Consider the following 27,992-nt stretch of genomic DNA (forward strand, 5'->3'; position numbering starts at 1 on the left):
TGTGTAAAATGACGCTGAGCAATACCACCAGCTCCGTCAGAATTGGGAAGGACCTCTCCGAGCCGTTCGTCACCAAACGGGGTTTCAGGCAGGGCGACTCCCTTTCATGTGACTTCTTTAATTTGGGTCTGGTGGTAAACGAGGACAAGACGAAGTATCTCCTGTCATCAAAAAAACAGTCAGCACATTCGCGCCTTGGCAATCAAGTCACTGTTGACAGTTACAATTTCGAGAAAGTAGAGAATTTCGTTTACTTGGGAACCAGCATTGACACCGATAATAATGTCAGCATTGAAATCCAACGCAGAATCACTCTTGCCAACAAGTGCTACTTTGGACTGAGTAGGCAATTCAGGAGTAAAGTCCTCTTTCGACGTACGAAAACCACGCTCTATAAGTCACTCATCATGCCCGTGCTGGTATATGGCGCAGAAGCATGGACAATGACAACATCCGAAGAGACGGCTCTTGGAGTGTTTGAGAGAAAGATTTTGCGGAAGATTTACGGGCCTTTACGCGTTGGCGACGGCGAGTACCGCAGACGATGGAACGATGAGCTGTATGAGCTTTACAACGATATGGACATAGTGCAGCGNAGGCTACGGAAGAATGTGGGAGCAAGACAACTGCCAGGTTAGCCAACCTTGTATTATTGAATCATGGGGACTTAGCGAGACTCTCCGATCAATGTGACATTGGTAAAGCTGTTAATCCTTCTCCAACCAGAAATTACGAGGAGTGGCCTGCACCAAGCCACCCATGCGAGAGGATTCACATCGATTTTGCCGGAGCATTGTATTCTTCGATGTGGCTTATATGGGTTAATGCTTTTTCACAATTCCCGTTCGTCGTGCCAGTGACAGCAACAACGTCAGCTGACACAACAGCCCCATTATCCTCTATCTTTGCCATTGAGGGACTTCCGAATACACTCGTTAGAGATAACGGTCCGCAGCTCACATCTGATGATTTCAAGAATTTTTGGGCCCAGCTCGGAATAAAGCATCTAACATTTGCGTCGTTCCATCCAGCCTCAAACGGCCTCGCGGAAAGATTTGTAAGAACTTTTAAAACAGCAGTTAAGAAGAACGTCGATGATGGGTTATGGTTGAATGCTGCTGTAACAAAATTTTTATACACTTACCGATTCATGCCGAATGTCGATGGTAAATCACCCGCTGAACGTCTCCAACTTAAATCTGGACACAACTCTGATATCGGTTCTGCGCATCCACAAACAGATATAGCGGCGTGGATTCCAGATCATCAGCTTTTCCTACTGCGCAATACCCACGGTTGCCTTCAGATAATGTAAAGCCAGAACCTTCCGCTACATTCTCGCAACCATCGCAGTTATTAGATCAACACGAAACAATAGTGATAGACGCACCAATTCATCAAAGCTCTCGAATTAAACAGGGTGTTTGTGCTCTATGCACAAGATTTTCGTTAATAATTTTAATTGTTTTATTGTATTCTATTATCGCATAAATAAAAACAATTTACATTTTATGTAGTGAAGAATTTNAATAGAATACAATAACTATTATCGCATAAATAAAAACAATTTACATTTTATGTAGTGAAGAATTTCGCAGGGTGAAGTAATATTATAATCCATAGTTAAATACATACATCCAATCATTAAACAATCGGTATTTAAATGTAACTAATAATGAAATGTAATCATTAATCGATAGTTGAAATGTAATGTACTACTATTTACTATTATTTGTTATGCAACCATGCGTGTATTGTATGAAGCAATGTCAACTCTTAATTTGAATAAACAGTTCACTTTTTGCCCGCATACGCATCGGTCTCATACTTTACATTAAAAATATAATAAAAAATTTTGTTTTGTGTCTCCGAACTATGAAAAAGCATCTGTGAAGTGCAGAACAAGAGCATGTACAAACGAGAAAGGATATCAACAATGACAATGTCAATATTAGACAAAAGTCCTTTTTATTCACATTCTTTCCTTGGGGTAATTTTGTGCTACTCTGATGTAATGCAATCTGGAGTGCATATATGGTCCTGCCCTAGGACCTAATCGGACCACATTTGTTATATACAATACGGTTAATTTTGACCCTTAGGGAGNATCCTTTTTATTCACATTCTTTCCTTGGGGTAATTTTGTGCTACTCTGATGTAATGCAATCTGGAGTGCATATATGGTCCTGCCCTAGGACAGCGCAATCTTAATCGGACCACATTTGTTATATACAATACGGTTAATTTTGACCCTTAGGGAGTACTCTTTACATGCATGCATGGAGTAGTCGCGATTTTTGCAGAGATCAAACGGCGCACTCATGTGAAGTGAGTAACGCTACGCGCGTCCGAATTGTGCTCGGCCAATATCGGCTATATGCGGGCGATAAGAATAAACACTTGTGATTATATGAGCGCTCCCACACATAAATCGACAACCGAACCGACATCGGCCGATGACGTCCGTCAGTGACAATAAATTCAAACATGTTTGTTTCTCTCGTCCGATGTCAGGTGAAAAGTGTCAAAATGGACTGCGAAAAATTAACTTATTGGGTACAAAACAAACAAAAAAATACCTATAAAATAACATATTTAGAGTAAGTCAATTAAAAGCTATTAAAATATTTCACTGCTTACAAAATTGAAATGAAAATTAGATTTGCGCGTAAAAATGTGGTCGGAAAATAATTTGGTTAAGTGTGCGCATCAGTTTGGGCGGCTTGATTGTTGGCCGAAATCGGTCGGCCTATCGGATGCAATGCGCGCCTAGCGTAAGTTCGGGCACAATAGACCTATTGGTCGCAGTGCTTACCCTACTATTATTCTATTCTATTCTAGCGTAAGTTCACTATTTTTGGAAAGACATATCACATGTGTGGTCTAAAATGGGAAGATGGGCTGCAAATGCCTCTGCGAATAGGAACCCCATTTTATTTAGTTAATTTGTTTTATTCTTTATGTGTCCTTTGTGTTTTTATTTGAAAATCCCCTGAATTTTGTAGTACGTAGACATATGTAAATCTTTGTTTTATATGGAGGTCGTTGTGGTGAAGTGCTTAGCAGTGCGCACTTGCATTTTGGATTGTCTGGTTTCGAGCACAGTTTCCGGAGAACATAAAAAATTAATAAACAAAAAAAGTTTTTTACTAATAGCGGTCGCCGCTCGGCAGGCAATGGCAAACCTCCGAATGTATTCAGCCATGAAAAACAGCTTTTCATAAAAATGCAATCGCAGGTCCCTGCCCTTTGTGTGATAACATCAAGGCGAACGCGACAAATCGGAGGAGAAGCTCGGCCAAACATTAACATATTCTGTAAGCGCCAATCTGTTATTATATTCATATACATATGAATATCAAAATATCCCTTTTACTGGTCCTTTTTTTTAAGTGGTAAAATGTGCAAACATTTTTAATGAAATTATACCTTATAACGGACTTTGAGATGACAAAAAAGGTTAGAAACGTGACAATCAGGCAAATGTGCAAACAACTACTTAACTTCGTATATTCATCATTTATGATTTTTTTTTTTAAACCATCTGAAATATTTGTTTTTCTTTTTTCTCTTTTTGTTTACTTTTTTCGTATTCTGTTTTGGTTATACAAGGGTTGGATATAGCAACTGAAGAGTTAACTGAGGATTCGAGTACTCCCAATCTTGTCATACTTGGAATATCCATGGCCGCCTTTGGATTCTTGGTGGTCAACGCAGCCCTAGTCGCTTGGTTCTTTGTACATAATCGTAAAGAGAAAGGTTTGTTTTATTATGTAAATTTTATTTTATTTATGTTATTTATTCATTTGTTTGTTTGGGTTGGCTTTCATTTACCGCCGATTTTTTCTACTACATCGGAATGGGTGGCCCGAAATTATTGTCCTCATATGCACACGTTGCTAAACGATCACACTTTGTTTAACAGTACTTTTATTATTTAATATTAACTGATTTTATAAACAAGTAATTTTTAGCAAAATGGCATGATCCAATGATCGGATCTAAACCATATTAGTATGGGACCACCTCTGAGACACTACCTTTCCGATGCAAAAAGAATTATCGAAATCGGTTGACGAGAAATATATATATATTCCGACGAACTGATAACCTCCTCCTTTTTTGGAAGTCGATTAAAAAATTATGTTAAAATACCAGCAATTGCGGGTTACAAAGCTATATGACCACTTTTGTTCGCTCATTACGTCGTTATGGGTTCGGCGAAACCTTTATTTATCACATGTAAACGTTGCCAAAGAATCACACTTGACAAATGAAGGGGGTATCCGCCCCTCTTCTATTTAGTAAGGGTCATTTCATTACATTTTCAGTTGAAGCCTCCGGAGCCTGGGGTCTTCACCTTTATACACAGGAAATGTTAAATATCCTTAAATATCAGGGGTGTTGCATTTTTGTGAACGGCGGTTCATGCTCGCTCTAAAATTAGTGTTGAGAAGGAAAGGTTCCCGCTTTTTTTGCAGGTAATGTGTTAATTTATTCTTTCAGATTGCCCACTAAATTTGCCCTATAACTAAATATGTACATATCGATGGTCCTCTACAATAGCGACACAACTCAAAATTTCATATATTTCAGTAGAGAAAATTAAAGGTTTTCTGTTTCGTAATTTAGCAATAATATGTGTTGGAACTAGGGATGAAACGATACCATGCAGGTATCGATACTTATACTTGGAAGTACCTTGAAAATATCGGATCTAAAGTATCGAAACTTTTAGCTGTGAAGGTATTCCGTATGAACTACATAACTTAAATTTAATTTGTTTAGGCTATAAGTTAACGATTAGTTTTTTAAATTTCCAAAAATAACCACATTCTATAACTGTCAAACTGCACAAATCTGCTTAAGAATCTTTTTTAATCAACTTTTTGAGGGGCTATTTTTCTTCTTTGTTTCTTTTCTTCAATAACAGAGCTAGGCCTCCCTGCATTTTCCGCTAGTGAAGAATAAGACCCCGTTCACATGACGGGAGCTAAAAGCGCGGTCACAACTACGCGTTTTTCGTGTCATTTTTCTCAAGGTGTTCACATGCTCACATGCTAACGTGAGTTAAACGCAAGTAAATTCGTCTTGGTGTTCCTATCAAAACGGGTATTAAGTGCCTGTCATGTGAACGGGATCTAATAACGTTACCCAGTGAGTGAAGCATTGTCCGGAGGAGGAGTACATAGAATGCATTTAGGTGCCCGGTGTTAGCAGGCGCGCCTAAAATCGCGTTGAAACATCTGTTCTGAGCATTCATCTAGGTGGTTCAAAAGTATCGATTCCAAAATTACTTGTCTCGAGTATGTAGTACTTGTATTTACTCGTATCGTTTCATCCCTACTTGGAACGTAATTATTCCGAACTATTTGCAGTCATGTTTGGAAAATTTGTAAGCTTTCAAACTATAAATTTTTCTAAACATTTAGTAAGTGCTGGGCCCTATTGCACCAACGAATTATCATTAGCATTTTAGCAGATTATCGAACTTACTCAAAGTTTTGTGTTTTACCAACATGATAAGGAAAAGTCACTCAAATGAGTGTTGATAAGTAAAATATCACTCAAAATCATAGATAAGCGTTGCACCAAAATTTGAAATGCTTGGCGAAAAGGCTTTAGCGGATAAGTGATAAGTTATGCAAATTATCAAAATTTATTAGCATTTCGTTGCACCAAAAATTTGTATATATCACTTATCATCTTTCATTTTGCTAACTTTAGCATTATTTTGCTAAAAGTAATTTTACCTATCATACAAGTGATAAGTTACATTTATTCAGTCTGAATGAATTTATTTATTTATTTATTGTAAAAGGATAATACAACTATACCTTAACAATCTAAAACTTAAGCTCTAACACGTGATTCGATAAAATATTAGAGGAGGAAAATCTGCACATAATAAAAGGCGTGTCATAAAAGAACCAATCAGCTACAGTATAGATTTTGATGTAGTAGAAAAATTTCGGCTATCTCGTAGCCAAATTGAAGAAATTTTATTAAAAATTGGAGCGGACCTACAATATAACAGTGGGTGTAATAATGGCTTAAGTCCGCTACAGCAATTATTATTGACTCTGCACTAATTAGGTAATGGTAGCCAACATCATGGAATTGGTCAAATGCATGGGGTTCACAAATTAGCGGTATGTACAATAATCCATCGAGTGGCAAATGCCCTGATAAACAAATTGATGGATGAAACTATTTGTTGGCGGGAATTTACGAAAAATATTGCCACAAAATTTTTCAACATTGGTGAATTTCCTTAAGACGCAGGGAGCATTGATGGAACTATGATTTGTTAACCGGTACGGAAATCATTTAATTAATGCAATGTGGTTTTTGTGTTTTTGTTACTGAGTTATTTTGGAAAGATCCAAATAAATAATCCTTAATTTAGACAAATTTAATTATTTATGTAAATATACATAGTCAATACGGACTTGCTTTTTTCCTTAATAATTTTTAAGACAGCTAATATATTGGCTGTGCTTTGTGCGCGCGACATAGTAAGAAAAAAAAGATAAATTGAAAATGTTTATCAAATCGCACATGGGTTTGCTAAGCTTTCGTTTTCCATTGAGAAACGGTAATCATTTTAGCTAAGCACATTATTGGAAAAGTTCTCTATTTGAAAAGCAAAAGAAATTGGCTGTGCAATGGTTATCAAATCGACTTATCCAAAAAACATGCCAGTTATTAATTTTTTTTTAAATTGATACGTTTTTTATGATAAGTAAAAAGTGAAACACTTATCAACTTTACTTTTCAATAAAAAGGCTTATCTAAAAGTTGTAAAGTGATAAATGATAAGTCATTGGTGCAATTGGGCCCAGGTAACGGATTTTATGAAAATTGCCTTTTTTTCTGCTAAAGAGTTAGGGTATATTCGATTAGGAATGTCCACGATTTACCTTTGCCTGGTTCCATATATGCACACTAGCAAATGCCCGCTTGCTTCGCGGCGCCTAATAAGATCTTTTGCGTTGGCCAATTCAAAAATAGCTTTTAAAAGCAAAAGCAGTCTGTAAAGTAAACACTTTTAGTTTAAATTGAAACGACTAAAAAACGGAATCCTCCTCACACATATGTCAAGAATAGTAGCGCTGTGATTCCATATGGAATACTAATCCCTTTCGATGCGATGCGTTTTACCTATGGTCTTATTCCCACCTGTGAGATCTCTGCCAAGCGTGCGTAATATTCTTCCATGAACCTGCAACTTCAGCATTGGTCCGGTGTACCATGTAAGCCAATAAAAGTCCTTATACGGAAACTCAAGAGCACAGATGAGCGTTTTCAATAATAGGAAGGCCAGGAATCCTCGCTGCCCCACAGAATGAAAAGTTTTCGCGTACATTGGCGAAATGAGTCATATGATCTCATGAATATCGTTCAAATGAAGCTATTGATATACCTATCGTGTTCCTTCTTGGACAGATGTGGTCGAATCTTTCCTTATCAATTCGCCACTTTTACAATTTGTCTTAATATTTATGAATTGGTTTCTTGGAGTCTTACTGCTGTAATAACGGCCGCCTCGAGCAACTTCGTCAATCGGAGGTAGATGCAAGATCACGCTTACACAGTGTTACGGTCTTTATATGCATACTCAACGCATCCTTGATTTAGCCATCTGAAAAGTAAATTCGTCTAAGATAAAAAAAACCCCGTGGGGTTTTCTATTTATATCGGGTGCAGCGTCATCCATTGGGTCCCTTTTTTGCAAAATCTTTGCTTGTCATGAAATGTATACGAATTATGAATTCCAATCAGATTTTATAAAAAATACGGATTTTCTAAATACCTAAACTCCAGCGGGTCCATTTTTAGCAAAGGAATTTTTCATCATACAGGTAGCCACGCTGCGAATTTAAACGAAATCTGTTAATAAATACGACTTTTATAAGAAACTCTACTCCAGCGCTACCAGCGTGTTTTCTAGTAGTCTATAATAGGACCTCCGACAATTTGACTGGGCTCTATTTAGTGGTTTTTGAGTTTAGTCCGAAAAACGAAAATGGCTAGCATTTTATGTATGTAATCTTCCTTATCGTGAGTTTCGCCCGAAAAAAAATTCTCGCGAAAATTTTGATTCCCCCATAGTAAGTACATGGAAACCAAAAGCGAANGATGCGTTTTACCTATGGTCTTATTCCCACCTGTGAGATCTCTGCCAAGCGTGCGTAATATTCTTCCATGAACCTGCAACTTCAGCATTGGTCCGGTGTACCATGTAAGCCAATAAAAGTCCTTATACGGAAACTCAAGAGCACAGATGAGCGTTTTCAATAATAGGAAGGCCAGGAATCCTCGCTGCCCCACAGAATGAAAAGTTTTCGCGTACATTGGCGAAATGAGTCATATGATCTCATGAATATCGTTCAAATGAAGCTATTGATATACCTATCGTGTTCCTTCTTGGACAGATGTGGTCGAATCTTTCCTTATCAATTCGCCACTTTTACAATTTGTCTTAATATTTATGAATTGGTTTCTTGGAGTCTTACTGCTGTAATAACGGCCGCCTCGAGCAACTTCGTCAATCGGAGGTAGATGCAAGATCACGCTTACACAGTGTTACGGTCTTTATATGCATACTCAACGCATCCTTGATTTAGCCATCTGAAAAGTAAATTCGTCTAAGATAAAAAAAACCCCGTGGGGTTTTCTATTTATATCGGGTGCAGCGTCATCCATTGGGTCCCTTTTTTGCAAAATCTTTGCTTGTCATGAAATGTATACGAATTATGAATTCCAATCAGATTTTATAAAAAATACGGATTTTCTAAATACCTAAACTCCAGCGGGTCCATTTTTAGCAAAGGAATTTTTCATCATACAGGTAGCCACGCTGCGAATTTAAACGAAATCTGTTAATAAATACGACTTTTATAAGAAACTCTACTCCAGCGCTACCAGCGTGTTTTCTAGTAGTCTATAATAGGACCTCCGACAATTTGACTGGGCTCTATTTAGTGGTTTTTGAGTTTAGTCCGAAAAACGAAAATGGCTAGCATTTTATGTATGTAATCTTCCTTATCGTGAGTTTCGCCCGAAAAAAAATTCTCGCGAAAATTTTGATTCCCCCATAGTAAGTACATGGAAACCAAAAGCGAAAAGTGGACTGGTTCAGGGAAGATGAAACTCAAGATAAGGCTGAATATGTTTCGAATGAAACAAAATCACCATGAAAGTAATAAACGTTTCGAATGTGTATTAACAAAATAGGTTCATAAATATGTCTTTTATAAATAACTCGACTCCAGCACCACCTGGCGGGTCCTTTGTTCGCAAGTGCTTTTTTCATCATGCTTACCAAATCGGTTCATAAATACAACTTTTATAAATAACTTGCCTCCCGCGCCACCTAGCGGCTCCGTTTTTGGTAAACATATTTTCCATTATGCTGAAACTATACCTGTTGAATTTGAAAGAAATCTGCCCATAAATACGACTTTTATAAATATCGCGACTACCGCGCCACCTAGCGGGTCTATTTTTGGTAAACGTGTTTGCCATCATGCTAGTAGCTTACTTAAATACGACTTTTATAAATAACTCGATCCCAGCGCTACCTACCAAGTTTTCTGGTAGCCTATAATAGGACCATGTATGCAAGGTATAACCTCTGAAAATTTGACCGAAATCTATGCAGTAGTTTTTGAGTTAACTGCGAACAACGAAAACGGCTATTATTTTATATATATAGATTTGATGGAGCCTTTTTTTAAATATTGGCATTTTTCGGCTCTTCTAGCTTTAATTGTAAAGGGTAAGGAAGAAGCCCTTATTCCTAATAATATGAAAGTTTTAAACGTTCCACTTGTATCAACTCATGCCGAACGTTTAGTACATTCAAGGCTTTTCTTCGCGAAAATCGTATGAAAATGCTGCCAGAAAACTACAAAATGCATCTTGGGATTCAATCTTGCTACAAGTATAGAAAATAAAGTTTTGTGAGTTAAAAACTCGAAAGGAGAAAAAGTTAAAAAACTCAAAGTACAAATCTTGATAAAAACATTACAAGGTTAATTTCTTCTCTTCATTCATTCGTCGGCCATAATTTTTTTTCTGACGTTTGCAAGTATTTTAAAATCATATAAAATTGAAAATAAAAAAATTAAATTGTTCACAATTGTTGTTGTTTGAGATTGAAAATGAGAATGTGTGTGTGAGTTTGAGTTNTGTCTTTTATAAATAACTCGACTCCAGCACCACCTGGCGGGTCCTTTGTTCGCAAGTGCTTTTTTCATCATGCTTACCAAATCGGTTCATAAATACAACTTTTATAAATAACTTGCCTCCCGCGCCACCTAGCGGCTCCGTTTTTGGTAAACATATTTTCCATTATGCTGAAACTATACCTGTTGAATTTGAAAGAAATCTGCCCATAAATACGACTTTTATAAATATCGCGACTACCGCGCCACCTAGCGGGTCTATTTTTGGTAAACGTGTTTGCCATCATGCTAGTAGCTTACTTAAATACGACTTTTATAAATAACTCGATCCCAGCGCTACCTACCAAGTTTTCTGGTAGCCTATAATAGGACCATGTATGCAAGGTATAACCTCTGAAAATTTGACCGAAATCTATGCAGTAGTTTTTGAGTTAACTGCGAACAACGAAAACGGCTATTATTTTATATACATAGATTTGATGGAGCCTTTTTTTAAATATTGGCATTTTTTGGCTCTTCTAGCTTTAATTGTAAAGGGTAAGGAAGAAGCCCTTATTCCTAATAATATGAAAGTTTTAAACGTTCCACTTGTATCAACTCATGCCGAACGTTTAGTACATTCAAGGCTTTTCTTCGCGAAAATCGTATGAAAATGCTGCCAGAAAACTACAAAATGCATCTTGGGATTCAATCTTGCTACAAGTATAGAAAATAAAGTTTTGTGAGTTAAAAACTCGAAAGGAGAAAAAGTTAAAAAACTCAAAGTACAAATCTTGATAAAAACATTACAAGGTTAATTTCTTCTCTTCATTCATTCGTCGGCCATAATTTTTTTTCTGACGTTTGCAAGTATTTTAAAATCATATAAAATTGAAAATAAAAAAATTAAATTGTTCACAATTGTTGTTGTTTGAGATTGAAAATGAGAATGTGTGTGTGAGTTTGAGTTCTGAATTTTTAAATTATATCGCTGGCAAACGCCACACTGCCTCTCAATGATTTTACCTTGTTATATTTTTATCATGGTACAAATTGTTCATATAATGAAACTAGTTCATAGTTTTTCTCTTTTAACTTGTAAAATGAACATTTCTAAAATAAATGAATTTTCTTATTATTTTTTGGTTTTTGGCTTTTTCAACCGACTTCCAAAAAAGGAGGAGGTTATCAGTTCGCCGGAATATTAATTTTATTTTTATTTTTTGTTGTATGTATGTTACCGCATAACTTTGGACCACGTGAACCCATAATCCTTTTTGCATCGGAAAGGTAGTGTCTCAGAGGTGGTCCCATACTAATCTGGTTTAGATCCGATCGTTGGATCATGAAATATAGATATATATATATAGATATATATATCGTCGTTTGAAGTACAAAACCGCGTATCAAGATAATACAAAACCGCGTATGTGAGGTTGAATAAATTATTTTCTAGAGAGCTTTACACTCATATTTCAAAATGGTTCTCTTTATTATAAATCAATCGCATTTCTGGCTAGTAAATTTCAGGGCGAATGGATAAGGATTGATCCAAGAGCTTGTGTGAGCCAATCCAATTTTTGGCAGCAAATGTCAGTTACGCGGTTTTGCAAAATGACGATACGCGGTTTTGTACTTTAAACGACAATGTATATTTTTATACCCGAGCGCACATGTGCACAAGGGTATTATAATTTTGTTCACATAACGGCTGTTTGTAGCAGCCAAAATGAATCGAGATAGATATAGACAAATGTCTGTCCATGTAGAGCCATGTCTGTCTGTCTGTCCGTCCGTCCGTCCGTGTACACGATAACTAGAGCAAAAATTGAGACATCTCAACGAAATTTGGTATGTAGGTTGCCCTTTACCCAAGGTAGGTTGGTATGTGCGAAATCGGACTTTGACCACGCCCACCTCTCATACAACGGTATTTTCACAAAATGCAAAAACTACGATATTTCAGTAAATATTCAATCGAGATTGGTGAAAATTAGTATGTGAAGTGGAATTATGGTAAAAAATAATATTCTATTGACATTTTTGGAAAATGGGCGTGACCCCGCCCACTTATGATGAAATGCTGTATCTTAGTAGCCGCTTCATCAATCCCTACCGAACTCGGTCCGAGCCTTGCTTAGGGTTCAACTAAGAAATCTGTTGAAAATCCTTTAAATCAGGCAATAACCACGCCCACCTCCCATATAATGGTAATTTACAGAAACACGAAAACTGCGATAAATCAGTAATTATTGATGCTGATTAACTCAAAATCAACGATTGCAATAACCATCTAGTAGGAAATTTTAATATTATAAATTTTTGGATAATGGGCATGGCGCCGCCCCCTTATGACCACAAATGTGTATCTCGGTAACCGATTCATCAAATTCAAACAAAATTGGTGCACCTGATATCCGTGGTACGTAAAATCAATTTGTTTAAAATTATTCAAATCCGACTAAAATTTCAAAAACGGAGGACACTAATTTGCTCCAAGTTAATACTTACTCTTACTCTCTTTACTGTTACTCTTAACAATAAATAAGACTGTAATAGACTTTTAGGAATTGGGCGCGGCACCGCTCACTTTGTGACTACAAAGGTCTATCTCGGTAACCCCTTTATCGATTTCTACCGAACTTGGCTCAATGATTTTATTAACAGCATATTATCATCGAAAACGTTTGAAGTCGGGAAAAATGCCTTTTATCGTGCAAAGGTAGTTGAGAGAAAGTTAAAACGACGATACCTGCGCCGGGTATATAAAATTCGGTTTCGCTCAAACTTATACTTATTTGTGTACTTGTTTTATATGAGAATTGAAGTCAGTTTGGTTTTTTGTTTAAAAATTACTTGTTAGTGCCATCTTTTGCCTTTTTTGTGATTTCTAGTTCCTTTTCCTGCCTAATTCGCTATTTTATTTTGCTTTTTTTTTGCTTTCTCTAGCATATTGCATTAATTTATTTTGACTGGGGGACAGAAGTATTTGTGAGCAGATTTTTTCTGCTTAGGCGGCCCTCGGGCGCGCTAAGAGATCATAACCCTACCTAAGTAGGTGCCTCCTTTCTGTATTGCCGGGAAATAGCGGTGGAAGTATTTTTGCACAGAACTGCTTTCTGCGTAGGCGGCCTTCAGCCGCGCTTGGGGATTATAACGCTTACTAAGTATAATTATTTTTCTTTGTTGCCGGAAAAGAGCGGCGGAAGTATTTCTGCGCACAACTTCTTTCTGCCGGAAAAGAGCGGCGGAAGTATTTTGGCGCGCTTAGAGAATATCACCCTTACTAAAGAGAATTCTCCTTTCTGTGTTGCCGGAAAGGAGCGGCGGAAGTATTTTAGCGCAGAAGTTCTTTTTACGTAGGCGGCCTTCGGCCGCGCTTAGGGATTATAACTCTTACTAAGTAGAGTTCGCATTTCTGTGTTGCCGGAAAAGAGCGGCGGAAGTATTTTTGCGCACAGCTTCTTTCTTTGTAGTAGAATTCTCCTTTCTGTGCTGCCGGAAATGAGCGGCGGAAGTATTTTTTTCGCAGAAATTCTTTCTGCATAGGCGGCCTTCGGCCGCGCTTAGGGATTATAACTCTTACTAAGTAGAGTTCGCATTTCTGTGTTGCCGGAAAAGAGCGGCGGAAGTATTTTTTTCGCAGAAATTCTTTCTGCATAGGCGGCCTTCGGCCGCGCTTAGGGATTATAACTCTTACTAAGTAGAGTTCGCATTTCTGTGTTGCCGGAAAAGAGCGGCGGAAGTATTTTTGCGCACAGCTTCTTTCTTTGTAGTAGAATTCTCCTTTCTGTGTTTCCGGAAAAGAGCGGCGGAAGTATTTTTGCGCACAGCTTCTTTCTTTGTAGTAGAATTCTCCTTTCTGTGTTTCCGGAAAAGAGCGGCGGAAGTATTTTTGCACAGAAGTTCTTTCTGCGTATGCGGCCTTCAGTCGCGCTTAAGGATTATAACTCTTACTAAGTAAGTAGGAAGTATTTTTGCGCAAAAATTCTTTCTGCGTAGGCTTAGGGATAATAACCCTTATTAAGTAGAATTATCCTTTCCTTGTTGCCTCAAAATAGCGGGGGAAGTATTTTTGCGCAGTGCTCCTTTCTGCGTAGGCGGCCTTCGGCGCTTAAGGATTATAACCCTTACTAAGTAGAATTCTCCTTTCTGTGTTGCCGGTAAAGAGCAGCGGAAATATTTTTGCGCAGAACTTCGAACTCGAGTTTATATGTAGGGGAAAAATGTTTTTCATAAATTTTTTTTTGTATATAAATAAAAATTTTTGGTTTTAAGAAAATATACGTTTTCTGGTATCCTTTACAACGATACAAATTTTTAAAAAATCGATTTGTAATTTGTTTGTTTAAAATATTTGTTTTTTATAAAAAAAAGGTATTTTTTGTATTTAAGTGTTTTTTCTAAAATTTTTATATACGAAGTATTCAAGACTGCATACCAGAAGAAAAGGGGCTTGATCGCCTTTACAACGATACCAAATTTTTAAAAATCGGTTAGTAATTTTTTTGTAATTTTTTTCAAAAAAAGGAATTTTTTCCTTTTTAGTGTTTTTTCTAAAATTTTTATATACGAAATATACAAATGCGCATTCAGAAGAAAGAAGGTTTGATTGCGTTTACAAAGATTTCAAGTTTTTAAAAATCGGTTGGTAATTTTTTTGTTTAAAATATTTGTTTTTTATAAAAAAAAGGTTTTTTCCTTTAAATGTTTTTTCGCAAATTGTTACGTACGAAGTATGCAAATATGCACATCAGAAGGAAGGGTGTTTAATCGCATTTACAACGATACCAATTCTTTAAAAATCAGTTCAAGATTGTTTGAAATATAAGGTTTTTAATTTTTCCAAGACCCGACCCCATATAGCACCTGCAATATAAGTTTGCACAAAAAAAGTTATATACCATTTTAATAATAATAAAAAGGCGGACTACGTCTCTATTTTTACTTTTTTAGTTGTTTACATATAGTAATAAAAAATAATTTTTTACCAAAGGTTGTAGAGATGAGACCGTTGATTTTAATAAAAAAAACCGGAAGGCTCCGTGATTTGGTTTTACGTTTTATTTAAATGTATTCACGAGGACAATAAATAACATTGGCGCGTATTCATAACACAGCAACTAAGTCGAAACTAACAAAGTTGCAACTTAAATTTAAGTACCAANGGTTTGGTTTTTATTTAAATGTATTCACGAGGACAATAAATAACATTGGCGCGTATTCATAACCCAGCAACTAAGTCGAAACTAACAAAGTTGCAACTTAAATTTAAGTACCAACTTAAAATTTACCTCTATTCATAGTCGCATTTCAGACTTCTACTAAGTAGTTTCGACTTAGTTTACGATATAGCAAAACGAGTGTGAAAATGTATCGATTTTTCTTTACGATATTTTGGAAAAATTACATTTTTATTAAATAATGTCAAGTTTGATCATCCGTTTATGTAATTTTTATTTTCATTGCATGATTATGCAAAAGAATAAGGTATCATTTTCTTGTTAATTGTGTGAAATAGCCAGAACAACCGCAGTGATGTGAAGTCGATGTTTATCGAAAGCATGCTGTGAAACATACAAATAGTAGATATCTAAATGTTATGCACAAATTTACTTTAATGGGCTAGCGTAAAACTGACTTATTATTTGAGAATTTATCTAAATTTTTTCAATTATAAAATTGTGGTGTAGCTTTATTCGAATTGTAATACGCATTTAATTTCATCTTCCGATTAAAATGGATCGATCTTTGTAAATTTTAATTGGAGATTATTCAATATTATCAAAATCACCCTCTACCAACTTAATTTTTACATATTTTGTCTGTTTTCCCTTAATTTGATAAAATACTTCTTCCTAGTTACGACTTAGTTGCAGCTGCAGCCGAAACTAAATTTTAAGTTGGTACTTAGCCAGAAAAGTCGAAACTAAGGCGACTATGAATAGCTTTAGTTGTGACTTAGAATAGTTTCGAATTAGTTGAGTACTGAATATGACTATGAATATGCGCCATTGGGTTTAGTAATCTGCGCCCAAGTAATAGCCCAAGCACCATCTGCTCTGCAGCGGCCAGCTATCGCTGTCCACACTGCAATATACAGATATGCAAGCAACAACTGCTTTGAAGCGGCCAGCTATCGCTGCCCACACTCCAATATACAGATATGCATGCAACAACTGCCTTGAAGCGGCCAGCTATCGCTGTCCACACTCCAAAGGCAGTCGTATGCAAGCACAAGAGCTCTGCTCACCGCCGATCACTAAACGAAATGTGTAAGTTTTCCAGAGCGCACAGGCTTTTTATATGCTATCCAAGGCACAATGACAATCATAATTTGATCTTATTGCAATGCTACATACAAGTGTTATACAATTTAAAACTCACATGCTAGAAAGAGACAAATAGAGGTTATTACATATTTTACGGCATTGCCATATTAGAATAAAACTTTAACTTTGCTTTTGAGAGGAAAAGGTATTGCCATACATGGTATTGCCAGATATGCGAATATGTTAAACAAGAAAATTAACAAAACATAAAACATGTATGCATAAATAAGTTAAACAATAAAAGCGGCGTGTTACAGTCTCCCCCTTTGGCGTGATGAACTCGTCCCGAGCGCACGACAACACTTCTTAGTTCTTTTTGGGCCGTCCTCGTCTTCGCAATGGACGTACAGGTGCTGGAGGTTCCTCTTGGTTACTATGCTTATATTTTGTAAGTGATGAAACGTGATATGTGCCCAACGGTAAATTCAGGTTTTGCGTCGATGCAATTTCGTATGACGATGAACCGACTCTCCGAATAATGACATATGGCCCATCTCGTTTCAGAACAAATTTCGACATGAGGTTCTTTGATGCTTAACTTAGCGTATGCGTGGTTACTAGTACTTCGGTACCGATTTCAAAATCATCTTGAGGCTTCATTTGCGCGTTTCAAATCGTTGTGGATTTTTAGAAGATAAGGCGTGATTTGTGGTATAAAGTTCTCGGATTCCACAATCGCTTTGACATCGTGTTGTACATCGTCGAAAGTTCGCAGCTCCCTTCCAAATGTTAAGTTGCCGAGGTGAAACCAGTACTTTGGCTTTTTACAGTGTTCTTGGCAAATCTTATTGACTTAGATTCCAGGTGTTGTGGTCATTACCAACGAGGATCGCCAATTGCGCTTTGATGTCTCGGTTTTTGCGCTCGATGGGATTAGCTTTCGGGTGGTAGACAGGCGTAAATTGTTGCTCGATGCCCATGCAGAATGAAACTTTTTGCATTATGGCTGATACAAACTGGACACCATTGTCTGATTTTAGCCGGCGAGGAATTCCATAACGAAGAAATATTTCCTCAATCAATGTTTTTGCGCACGCTTCCGCGGTGGCTTCTTTCAATGGGAAAATCTCTGTCCAACGTGATGCTACATCTTCAGCTACTAATATCCACTGAAATCCGTCATTTGTTTTTGGTAGAGGGCCGAATAAGTCAACCGCTACGACTTCAAACCTTTGGTTGCTGCTTGTAGTTTGAAAAAGACCCATTGGTTTCATATTCGTAGCCTTATATCGCTGGCATTCTATACAGGTTTTGACGTGTTTCGCAATATCAGTTCGCATGCCTGGCCAATAGTAACGACTAGCGATACGATGTATGGTTCTCTCTGCGCCATAGTGTCCTCCTGTGCTGTCGTTGTGGTATTTTTTGTAAATTTCTTCCCGTTCCTGTTGCGGTACTAGCATCTGTGCATCTTCTCTATCATCGTTGGAATAACAGAATAGAATTCCGTCGTTCAGCAAATACCCTCTGACCAAAATGTTAGGTTATCGTCTTGCGATTCTATCGAAGAAATAATCTTTTTCAAATATTCGTCCTTCAGCTGTTCATCTCGTATTTCTTTTGAATTTTTGCGTGGAAAATCAACTTGGAAGGCATATATATGGCTTTGATCAGCTTCGCTATAATCATTATCACACGGCGGCCGGGATAACATATCAGCAAGCGATTTGGTTTTCCCAGGGTTGTATCTATCTAACTCTAAAATTGTATTGCTGAATTTGCAATGCCCATCGCGCTAAACGGCCAGATGGAGACTTCATCGTTAGTAGCCACTTTAATGGTTGATGGTCTGTTAATAAAATTATCTCGGCTCCTTCTATATAACCTCGAAACTTGGAACATGCCCACACGATAGCTAGGGCTTTACGCTCCGTGGTAATTTCTTTCACCAGCTGACAATAGTCGGCTTGCATATTCAATCGGATGTTCCATGTTATCCTCCCCCTGGAGTAAAGCTGCGCCTAGCGCATAAGCACTAGCATCACTTTTTATATAAAATGGTAAGTTGTCTTGGGCTTGTTTCAAGATGGGTGCAGACGTTAATGCATACTTAGGAGACTCAAATGCATCTTTTTGCCTTACAGTCCAAGCCCATTTGGCATTCTTTTTCGTAAGTTCGGTTAATGGTTTCGAGATCTCCGCGTAGCCATTTATGAATCTTCGATACCAAGAACACGTTTGAATAAATGAAATAAGTTCTTTAACATTCTTCGGTTCTTTTCTTCGGCTAATAGCAACTGTTTTCTCTTGATCAACGCATATCCCGTCAGGCGTGAGGACATATCCTAGATACTTCACTTCCTCACAACAAAATCATTATTTACGCGCAATTTATACTCTTGCAACTTAGATAGAACGATAGCGAGATCGTTTAAATGTTCGGAGAATGACGGAGAACATACAATCAAATCATCGAGATAAACTAAGATTTGAACTTTCGAAACAGAGGCTTTGAAACGATCCATAAGACGTTGGAACGTTGCCGGTGCATTGCGTAAACCAAATGGCATTCTCCTAAATAAAAAGGTCCCAAATGGGGTAATAAAACACGTTTTGTAAGAGTCATTATTATTAACTTTTATTTGGTAATAACCGCTTTGAAGGTCTAATGTAGTCATAAAATTAGTACTTTTCGCTGCATGTAGTGGATACCTGTCTGGCACGGTTATGGCGTTAATCTTCCTGTAATCAATACAGACGCGCACTCCACCAGTTTTCTTCGGAACCATTACAACTCGCATTCTTCGACGATATCTGCTTCGATCATCTTCTCGATTTCCGTTTTCAGTTCACGCGTTTTTGCAAACGAAAGACGATATGGCGGACTAAATACCGGTTCGTGGTCACCCGTGTTGATTCGGTGCTCAGCGTACGGCGTTCGTTCGGTAATGTCTCCAAATACTTCTGCATTTGCTTGGAGCACTGCATCGAGCTGCTGCTTCTGCTGGAGGTTCAAACTCGCACCATCTGTTGCTTTCAATAGTTTGAAATTGAACGAGTACAACCTCACGTAATCGTCATCATCAGCATGCCTTCTCTTAGGAACAATACCAGGTTCGCTTTGCCTCTTTGGTGTCAATGTATCTGGTGGCAACGCGTCTCTAAATATTGCCTGGATCGAATGTGGCGAGTAATTATTAGAAGGAGTTTCAGGACCATAGTTCTCGCATTCGGATACGTCTGCTTCTGAGCGTGGCTTATTCATGGGCATCTTTCGTTTAGGTGGAACATTTGCGCATTTTACGAATTCAATAAGATTGAACGGCACAGTTTCCGCAAAATCGAAGTGTTGAGTCGGGTTGTCTTCAAAGTACCAGTACCTCTGCCCCATATTTAGCACTATACCAGGTTGCTCCAGAAAATCTGCACCGAGTAGAGTGCGGTTCCTTTCAGTCAGGTAATATAATGAACTGGATATCAATACAGCGGCCACCAATCATAATTTTACATACCGTTGCCAAGCAGTGTTTTCTGGTTACGATTCCGTCCGCCAACGCGATGTCACATGTAACATTTTGGTACTGATAGCCTTTGAAGTCCATCACCCGCTTCAAGTTAGCGCTTGCTACGCTAGTACGCGCACCAGTATCGAAGAACGCTTGTCCTGGTACACCAAAAAGCTGTATGTTGGCCAGTGGTATATCACGACCAACATTTACGGGCGATAGCGAATTGAAATTAATAGTACCGCTCGAAGATTTTTTATTCATGCTGCATACTGTACAATTAGCTCGCGTCACGCCAGGTGCATTACACCCATAGCATGCAAACTTCGGTTTAGCAGCTATAGCAGCAGCGATCGTAGCGGCATTTGCCTCATTTGCATCAGATTTTTGCTTCTTAAAACAAGTTTCACGCGTATGCCCCTTCTTATGGCAAAAATTACAGCGCGCGATTTGCTCTTGCGGCCTTTTAAGGGTTTCGCGTTCGCTTATTGATAGCTCTACTTCACGAGCATCATTAAGGAGCTGTTGGTAGGACGTAACTTTCAGACGGCTCACTCTGTCTCGAATATTAGCATTAAGCATACCAAACATCATGTCGAGTTGTTCAGCTTCTGCTGGCGTGTTAGGCAGCTGTGCAAATAATGCTCGTTTCTTTCGGATAAAAGTGTCCGTTGGTTCGCCTTTCTGCTGCTTACCTTCCATTATTTCGGCATAAACTCTCCATCCTGGCTTTGCCGTTGCGAAACATTCTCGGAGCATGCGAATTACTTCCGTAAACGTAGTTATTTGATCCTTCACACCGCGCCACCACTCCGCAGCATCACCCTCGAGCAGCATGGGCATCCCGTTTATTGCGTCGGCGTCGCACAGTGTTTCGACTATATGGAGGCAGGTAGAAAAAAGTCATGGTGACAGTTGGTAAAAAAAAACGGTTTGACTTAGAGAGGGAATAGTAAAAGTCATAAGTACCAAATTTTACATTACTTACTCACCCCCCTTCTTCACGAACGATACATTTCCAAAAAAATACAGGAATGGGCGCGATACCGACTAATCAGTTTAGTTGCATTTGGCGCTGAACCCATTACAGAAAGTGTTTCTTTTTCAATAGTAATTAATTATCTAAATGTTGTGGAATATTCAGGTGAAGGTATTTATCATTTATTTGGTAATTTCCTATTTTCTTACCAAAAAATTTACTTTGAAATGTAGATGCTAAAAATTATTAGTAAAAAAAAAGTGTGAGTACCGGTCCGTCAGGCCTTGAAATTAGACTAATATTTTAGAGAATTTTGTGTAGTTTTCGAATATATAATTTGATCTTTGCGCGCGACTTTGCAAATATATGTAATTTTTGATTTTCTTAATTTTTGATTTTCAGCTTCTTTTTGCATAATTTAGCGAAAAGAATTTTTCAAACAATGAAAAATTCCCAGCAGATATTGGGAAAAAAGCGAGTATTGACGCCTAAGTCATTTTATTGTATAGTATAACCTTTGTTTTCTGAGAGTGGAAAGCAGGAAACAAAAATTACCCAAAATTCCATCACATTTAATGACTGGGCCCACATTTTTTGTGAGTTTTGAACGTTATAGTAATCCAATCTTCCCCATATTTTATATTTCGGTTTTTCTAATAAAATAAAGACTACAAACTAAATTTCATCGAAATCGGATGAGATTTAATGTTTCCGCCCACAAGAGTAGAGGGCGTGGCAATTATTCCATCTTTACAAAATTTCATAATTCTCTATTTCTAAGTAAAACTAGATCACATGTCAAGTTTCAGTGAAATCGGTGCAGGTGTACTATTATTTCCATCTGCCTCCATATAGTCGAAACACTGTGCCTCGTTAATTTTTTCCACCATTTTGAAAGTGGATACCGCTGCTACAAATTCTTCCACCTTCACCGGATTGCGCTCTCCGTTATAACGCGCATTGCATGTGCTGAATGTACCGGCACGTACGTTGCTGTTGTCAACCGACTTCAAAAGTTCCTGGAACTGTTCCGTTGTCAATGTCACCATCGTGTTCAGTCGTGGGCTTCTTCTTGGCGAAATTTTGGATTTCAGCTTCTAGCCACTAAGTTGATTTTAATAAAAAAACAGGAAGGCTCCGTGATTTGGTTTTACGTTTTATTTAAATGTATTCACGCGGACAGTAAAATATACGGTAACGAAAACTACAAATAAAAACATTGGGTTTAGTAATCTGCGCGAGCCCAAGCACCATCTGCTCTGCAGCTATCGCTGTCCACACTCCAAAGGCAGTCGTATGCAAGCACAAGAGCTCTGCTCACCGCCGATCACTATACGAAATGTGTAAGTTTTCCAGAGCGCACAGGCTTTTTATATGCTATCCAAGGCACAATGACAATCATAATTTGATCTTATTGCAATGCTGCATACAAGTGTTATACAATTTAAAACTCACTTGCGAGAAAGAGACAAATAGAGGTTATTACATATTTTACGGCACTGCCATATTAGAATAAATTTAACTTTGATTTTGACGGGAAAAGGTATTGCCATACATGGTATTGCCAGATATGCGAATATGTTAAACAAGAAAATTAACAAAACATAAAACATGTATACATAAATAAGTTAAACAATAAAAGCGGCGTGTTACAAGGTCCTATTTCGAATTTCGAAGTTCCATATCTCGATTTCGGAGGGTAACTTCGAAAAACGGAGAAATTACTTTTTTACTTATGACTCAATCTCTTAAAAAAAATTGGTTTGGTGCAATACCCAGGTGAGTGCTGTACAGTGTAATGATTCCAGTATCTTCAATATCTTATACAGCGAAGTGTAAATTTTTTATACCCGAGCGCACTTGTGCACAAGGGTATATTAATTTTGTTCACATAACGGTTGTTTGTAACAGCCAAAACGAATCGAGATAGATATAGACAAATGTATACATAAATGATCAGAATGAAAAGAGAAATCGATTAAGCGGTGACTGTCTGTCCGTCCGTCCGTCCGTCCGTCCGTCCGTCTGTGCACACGATAACTCGAGTAAAAATTGAGATATCTTAACGAAACTTGGTACGTGCACTTCTTTCGGGCGTAGGACGGATGGTATTGAAAATGGGCAAAATCGGACAATAACCACGCCTACTTCCCATATAACGGTAATTTTCAGAAATACGAAAGCTGCGGTATTTCAGTAACTACTGAAGATAATTCACTCAAAATTGATATTTACAATAATTTTTAGACGAAAAATAAGAATATTATAAATTTTTGGAAAATGGGCGTAGCCACGCCCACTTATGGTTACATGTGTATATCTTGGTAACCGCTGCACCAATTTCTTCCAAACTTGGCACAGTTGTTGGCCTTGATACAGCAAACTAAATGGCCGAAAATTTAAAAAATTGGACTATAACCACGCCACATCCCATATAACGGTAATTTTCGGTAATACGAAAACTGCGATATTTTAGTAACTACTGAAGATTATTCACTCAAAATTGATATTTACAACAATTTTCAGACGAAAAATAAGAATATTATAAATTTTTGGAAAATGGGCCCACTTATGGTTACATGTGTATAAATTGGTAACCGCTGCACCAATTTCTTCCAAACTTGCCACAGTTGTTGGCCTTGGTACAGCATACTAAATGTCCGAAAATTTTTAAAATCGGACCATAACCCCGCCTACATCCCATATAACGGTAATTTAGAGAAATACAAAATCTTTGATAAATCAGTAAATATTAAAGCTAATTTATTCAAAATTGATGATTGCAAACAATTCTTCACCAAGAAATACGTTTATGATAAAATTTTGAAAAAAGGCGTGGCACCGCCCACTTATGATCACATATATGTATCTCGGTAACCGTTCTACCAATTTGTACCAAACTCGGTATGGTTATTGTGCTTGCCACATAAAAGAAAATTATTGAAAATTATTGAAATCGGACTAAAATTACGGCCCCTTTTCATATAACGGCAAATTTCAGAAATGCTTGAAACTGCAATATTTCGATATTTAAGGACGCTAATTTACTCAAAATTGATACACCCCGGCTTACCATCTAGCGGTAGGTTTCGGAACGGTGAAAAAACATATATTTAATACTTGCGCCGAGTATTTAATGTTCGGCTCCGCCCGAACTTAGACTTTCTTACTTGTTTTTATATAAAACTAGTAAAGTTAGAAGGACGAAATTCGAGTATGTGCTAGTTTACATATATTTGACATATATTTTTTCAAAAATAAATATTGGAAATTTTCAAGGATATTCAAGGATAAAGTTTTAAAAGGACATTTTCAACACTCATTCGTCCTGGTGCACCAAAAAATATATATTTTTTTTTCAATTCTACAAAATTTTTCCTTTTAACTGGTACCCATATTGTTACTCTACAATGCACCTAATCTTTTAAATAATTTTTCTATTCAACCATATCCTAGAAATTTCGACCGCTGTGGTGTAGTGGTAAGCAGTGCGCGCTTTCACTCATCAGCACCGGGGTTCAAACCCTGGTCAAAGCAACATCGCAAAAAAAAAAAACAAGGTTTTTTCTTAACAGCGGTCGTCCCTCGGCAGGCAATGGTAGACCTCCGAGTGTATATCTGCCATGAAAAACAGCTTCTCATAAAAATACAATCGCCGTTCGGAGTCGGCGTAAAACTGTAGGTCCCTCCGCTTTGTGTGACAACATCAAGGCGCACGCCACAAATCGGAGGAGAAGCTCGGCCAAACACTAACATATGTGTAAGCGCCAATCTATTATTATTATTATNGTCCCTCCGCTTTGTGTGACAACATCAAGGCGCAAGCCACAAGTCGGAAGAGGAGCTCGGCCAAACACTAACATATATATAAGCGCCAATCCACTATTATTATTATTATCCTAGAAATTTCAAAGTCCTTTAAAAAAAATCCTGACGTCAGGGAGAAAAATTAAAAACGCAGTTATACTGTATTTGGCTCCTAGTTGTGTAAATATATTGATTTTTTCGTGTGTTTTAAAAATTCTTGGTTTTTGTCGCACGGTGTTACTAATTCTGTGATGAATTGTCCCTGAAATGAAATGGTCATATAATGAATAATGCTGTGATAAATTGCCCCTGTGATGAAATGGATATATAATGAATATTGCTGTGATAAATTGTCCCCCTGATGAAATGGTCATATAATGAATATTGCTGTGATGAATTGTCCCTGTGATGAGTTTTCTGCCATAATATAACACCACCGTAACAAGTAGAGGCAATACCCTATTTTTCGCCCTCAATATTGAAGCGTCACTATCATTTAGATCTTTAAGATAGGTTTGAAATTCCTTAAAATGTACATCTATACATAGTATAAAGGAAAGTCGAGATTCTTTGTACGTGGTAATCTCAAAAACTACTGAACGGATTTTGACGTGATTTTCTCTAATGTACTCTATATCGACAGGATAAGGATCTTTTTTTACTTAGGATTTTAATAGGGTTGCTGCCACCTGCCTAAAAAACTATAAGATCCGCACCATTCATTGGATTACAAAAGATAAGGCGGCAAATGAAAGGGATTGGCTTCTAGAAAAGCACTAATATTTTTCTCAGTGGGTTGCCACCTGTTAATAAAATTACCATATTCAAGCATAATAAGCGTAGGCATCAGTTCTGTACCCTTACTGTCAAACGAAAAGACTTAAGCCTCTGGATGTGTAATAATGTCTTATTTTTCTGAGTAGGGTTGGCATCTGTTTAAAAATTATAAGATCTTCACCTTTCGTTGGATAAAAAAATAAAATACCAAATGAAAGTGACTGGCCTTCGCATGTTCAAAATCTTTAAGTTTTTTTAGTAGGGTTGCCACCTATTTAAAATTACTATCTTCTNCATGGCCTTCGCATGTTCAAAATCTTTAAGTTTTTTTAGTAGGGTTGCCACCCATTTAAAATTACTATCTTCTATACATAGTATAAAGAAAAGGCGAGATATTTTAACCACACTACTGAACGATTTAGACAAGATTTTTTATATAATAAACGAAGTACATGATGACATATGATTTCTTTCTCCAAATACGTAAATGTACATACATATGCATACATGCAGCGCGTGGCAGAGCCTCGCGCATCCATGGCCGGCTAGTAGACAATAATATTTTGCCGCCGCTAACCAGGTTCCCCATCTCGCTAATATTGGCTCTGGCAGAAGAGCGATATTGGGATACATGTTCTTAAAAGCTTCAACGCGCAAAGCAGATTATAAAAATATTTTATCTAATTCGACATTAAAACGTCAACATCACTAAAGCGAGCTCTTACATCTTTGGCTACTCGGTGCATTGCGTGCCAAACAAGTAACGTGTAGTAACTTTGGTAAAATACCTTCAGCGCCTTTGCTGATTATACCATATCGAGCCCTATCCGCTAAAAAAACGTAGGCGATATATTTTTCAAAATATTTATTTTTGTTGCTGAAATGCCTGTAGAGCATCTAGATGCAATTGTGAATCAAAAAGAAAATTTTGAAAAAAAAGATCGCCTGGGTTTTTTGGCGGTTAGGGCTCGCCATATGCGCTGCGTCAGTGACATTAAAATAATTTTCGACGAAATCAGTACCCAATAGTTGCATGGAATCATCAAATGCTCTTGCAAATGTGGAGTGAATCGTCCGGCGTTTAATAAAAAATGCAATTAAATATGCTTTTTTAACAAAATATGCATTAAAGGCAAAATATGTAAGAATATGCACAAACAAATCGATGTCTTCTTAACACAAAACTCTTGATTCGCAACATTTGTTAATCTTTAATACAGTGTTCTTTATTATCAAAACTTTGAGTTCGAGTGCAAAACTGTGGCTTCATTAGTCGATATGATGAAGCTTCTGTATATGAGTATACATTAGGGTGGTCCAAAAAGGGTAAAGTCGGAATTGTAATGCTCTCAAACCCTAGGATTGTTCCATATCGAAAATAAAGTATACCCCTATTTTTTTATTTTGAAATCAATAAATATTTAGAGGTCGCTCAAAGTTTTGCATGTAGAAATGGTATAGAATTCTTGAAAGGCAATATTTTTCCATCGGAAAACTCTGGTTCTATTCAGGAGACTTTAAATAATAATACCCAGTTCTCCATTTAACCATTTTTTAATACTAACGATTTTTATTGGTCGCCCCATGGCATTTTTCGGGGTTTTTGTGGTTTTTTGGCGGACCTATAAATTATAGTTGCAATGAAAAAATGGTGAAATAAACACTTGGGTATTATTACTGGAAATCTCCTGAAGAGAAACAGAGTTTTCCGGTCGAAAAATATTGATTTTCAACAAGTCTATACCATTTCTCCGAAAAGTTGTTTTTTCCCCATNTTGGTCATTATTACTGGAAATCTCCTGAAGAGAAACAGAGTTTTCCGGTCGAAAAATATTGATTTTCAACAAGTCTATACCATTTCTCCGAAAAGTTGTTTTTTCCCCATATAAAATACTTGGAACACTTTAGGCGCTTTGAGCGACCTCTAAATATTTTTTGATTTCAAAATAAAAAATTAAGGGTATATTTTTTCGGTATAAAACAATCCTAGGGTGTGAGAACATAACAATTCCGACTTTACTTTTTCACATGCATTTTTGGAACACCCTAGTAAACATATGTATGTAAATGAAATGAAAATGAAATATGTATGTAATATTTAAGCATATAATCTAATCCATATATGTACGTATGCACATTGTCCTTAAGAATGTATTTTCGGGAATAATGGGTTTAAAGTCCATGAAGTAAAATATTAAGGGACAAATGACAGCCCAATTAAAAAGTAAATTTAAAATTTCTTAAACTTTATAGAATATTTCAATAGATAATGCTTTCATATCCCAAGAAGCGCGTGTTTTTGCTTTCTAAAGATAAATATATATTTTTTGTTTTATCGCCAATATTACTCTTACATTTTTATTATATTANAAATTTCTTAAACTTTATAGAATGTTTCAATAGATAATGCTTTCATATCCCAAAAAGCGCGTGTTTTTGCTTTCTAAAGATAAATTTATATTTTTTGTTTTATCGCCAA

The 27,992-nt window shown here is 37.0% G+C and overlaps 1 protein-coding gene across 1 annotated transcript in view; it reads left to right on the top strand.

Annotated features, from left to right (window-relative positions):
• The window catches only part of sns (nephrin adhesion molecule sticks and stones), a gene marked incomplete at its 5' end in the record, with an annotated part of 174,548 nt that overhangs the window by 69,407 nt on the left and 77,149 nt on the right, over positions 1 to 27,992 (top strand). Inside the window, one exon of the mRNA XM_017612297.1 lies at positions 3,613 to 3,759. Coding sequence (XP_017467786.1) covers positions 3,613 to 3,759 — 147 coding nt within the window. The remainder of the gene's footprint in view (positions 1 to 3,612; positions 3,760 to 27,992) is intronic.

This window comes from Rhagoletis zephyria, unplaced genomic scaffold (genome assembly GCF_001687245.7).
Source record: "Rhagoletis zephyria isolate East Lansing unplaced genomic scaffold, Rhagoletis_zephyria_1.1 Rzeph_scaffold_00521, whole genome shotgun sequence".
Lineage (NCBI taxonomy): Eukaryota > Metazoa > Arthropoda > Insecta > Diptera > Tephritidae > Rhagoletis > Rhagoletis zephyria.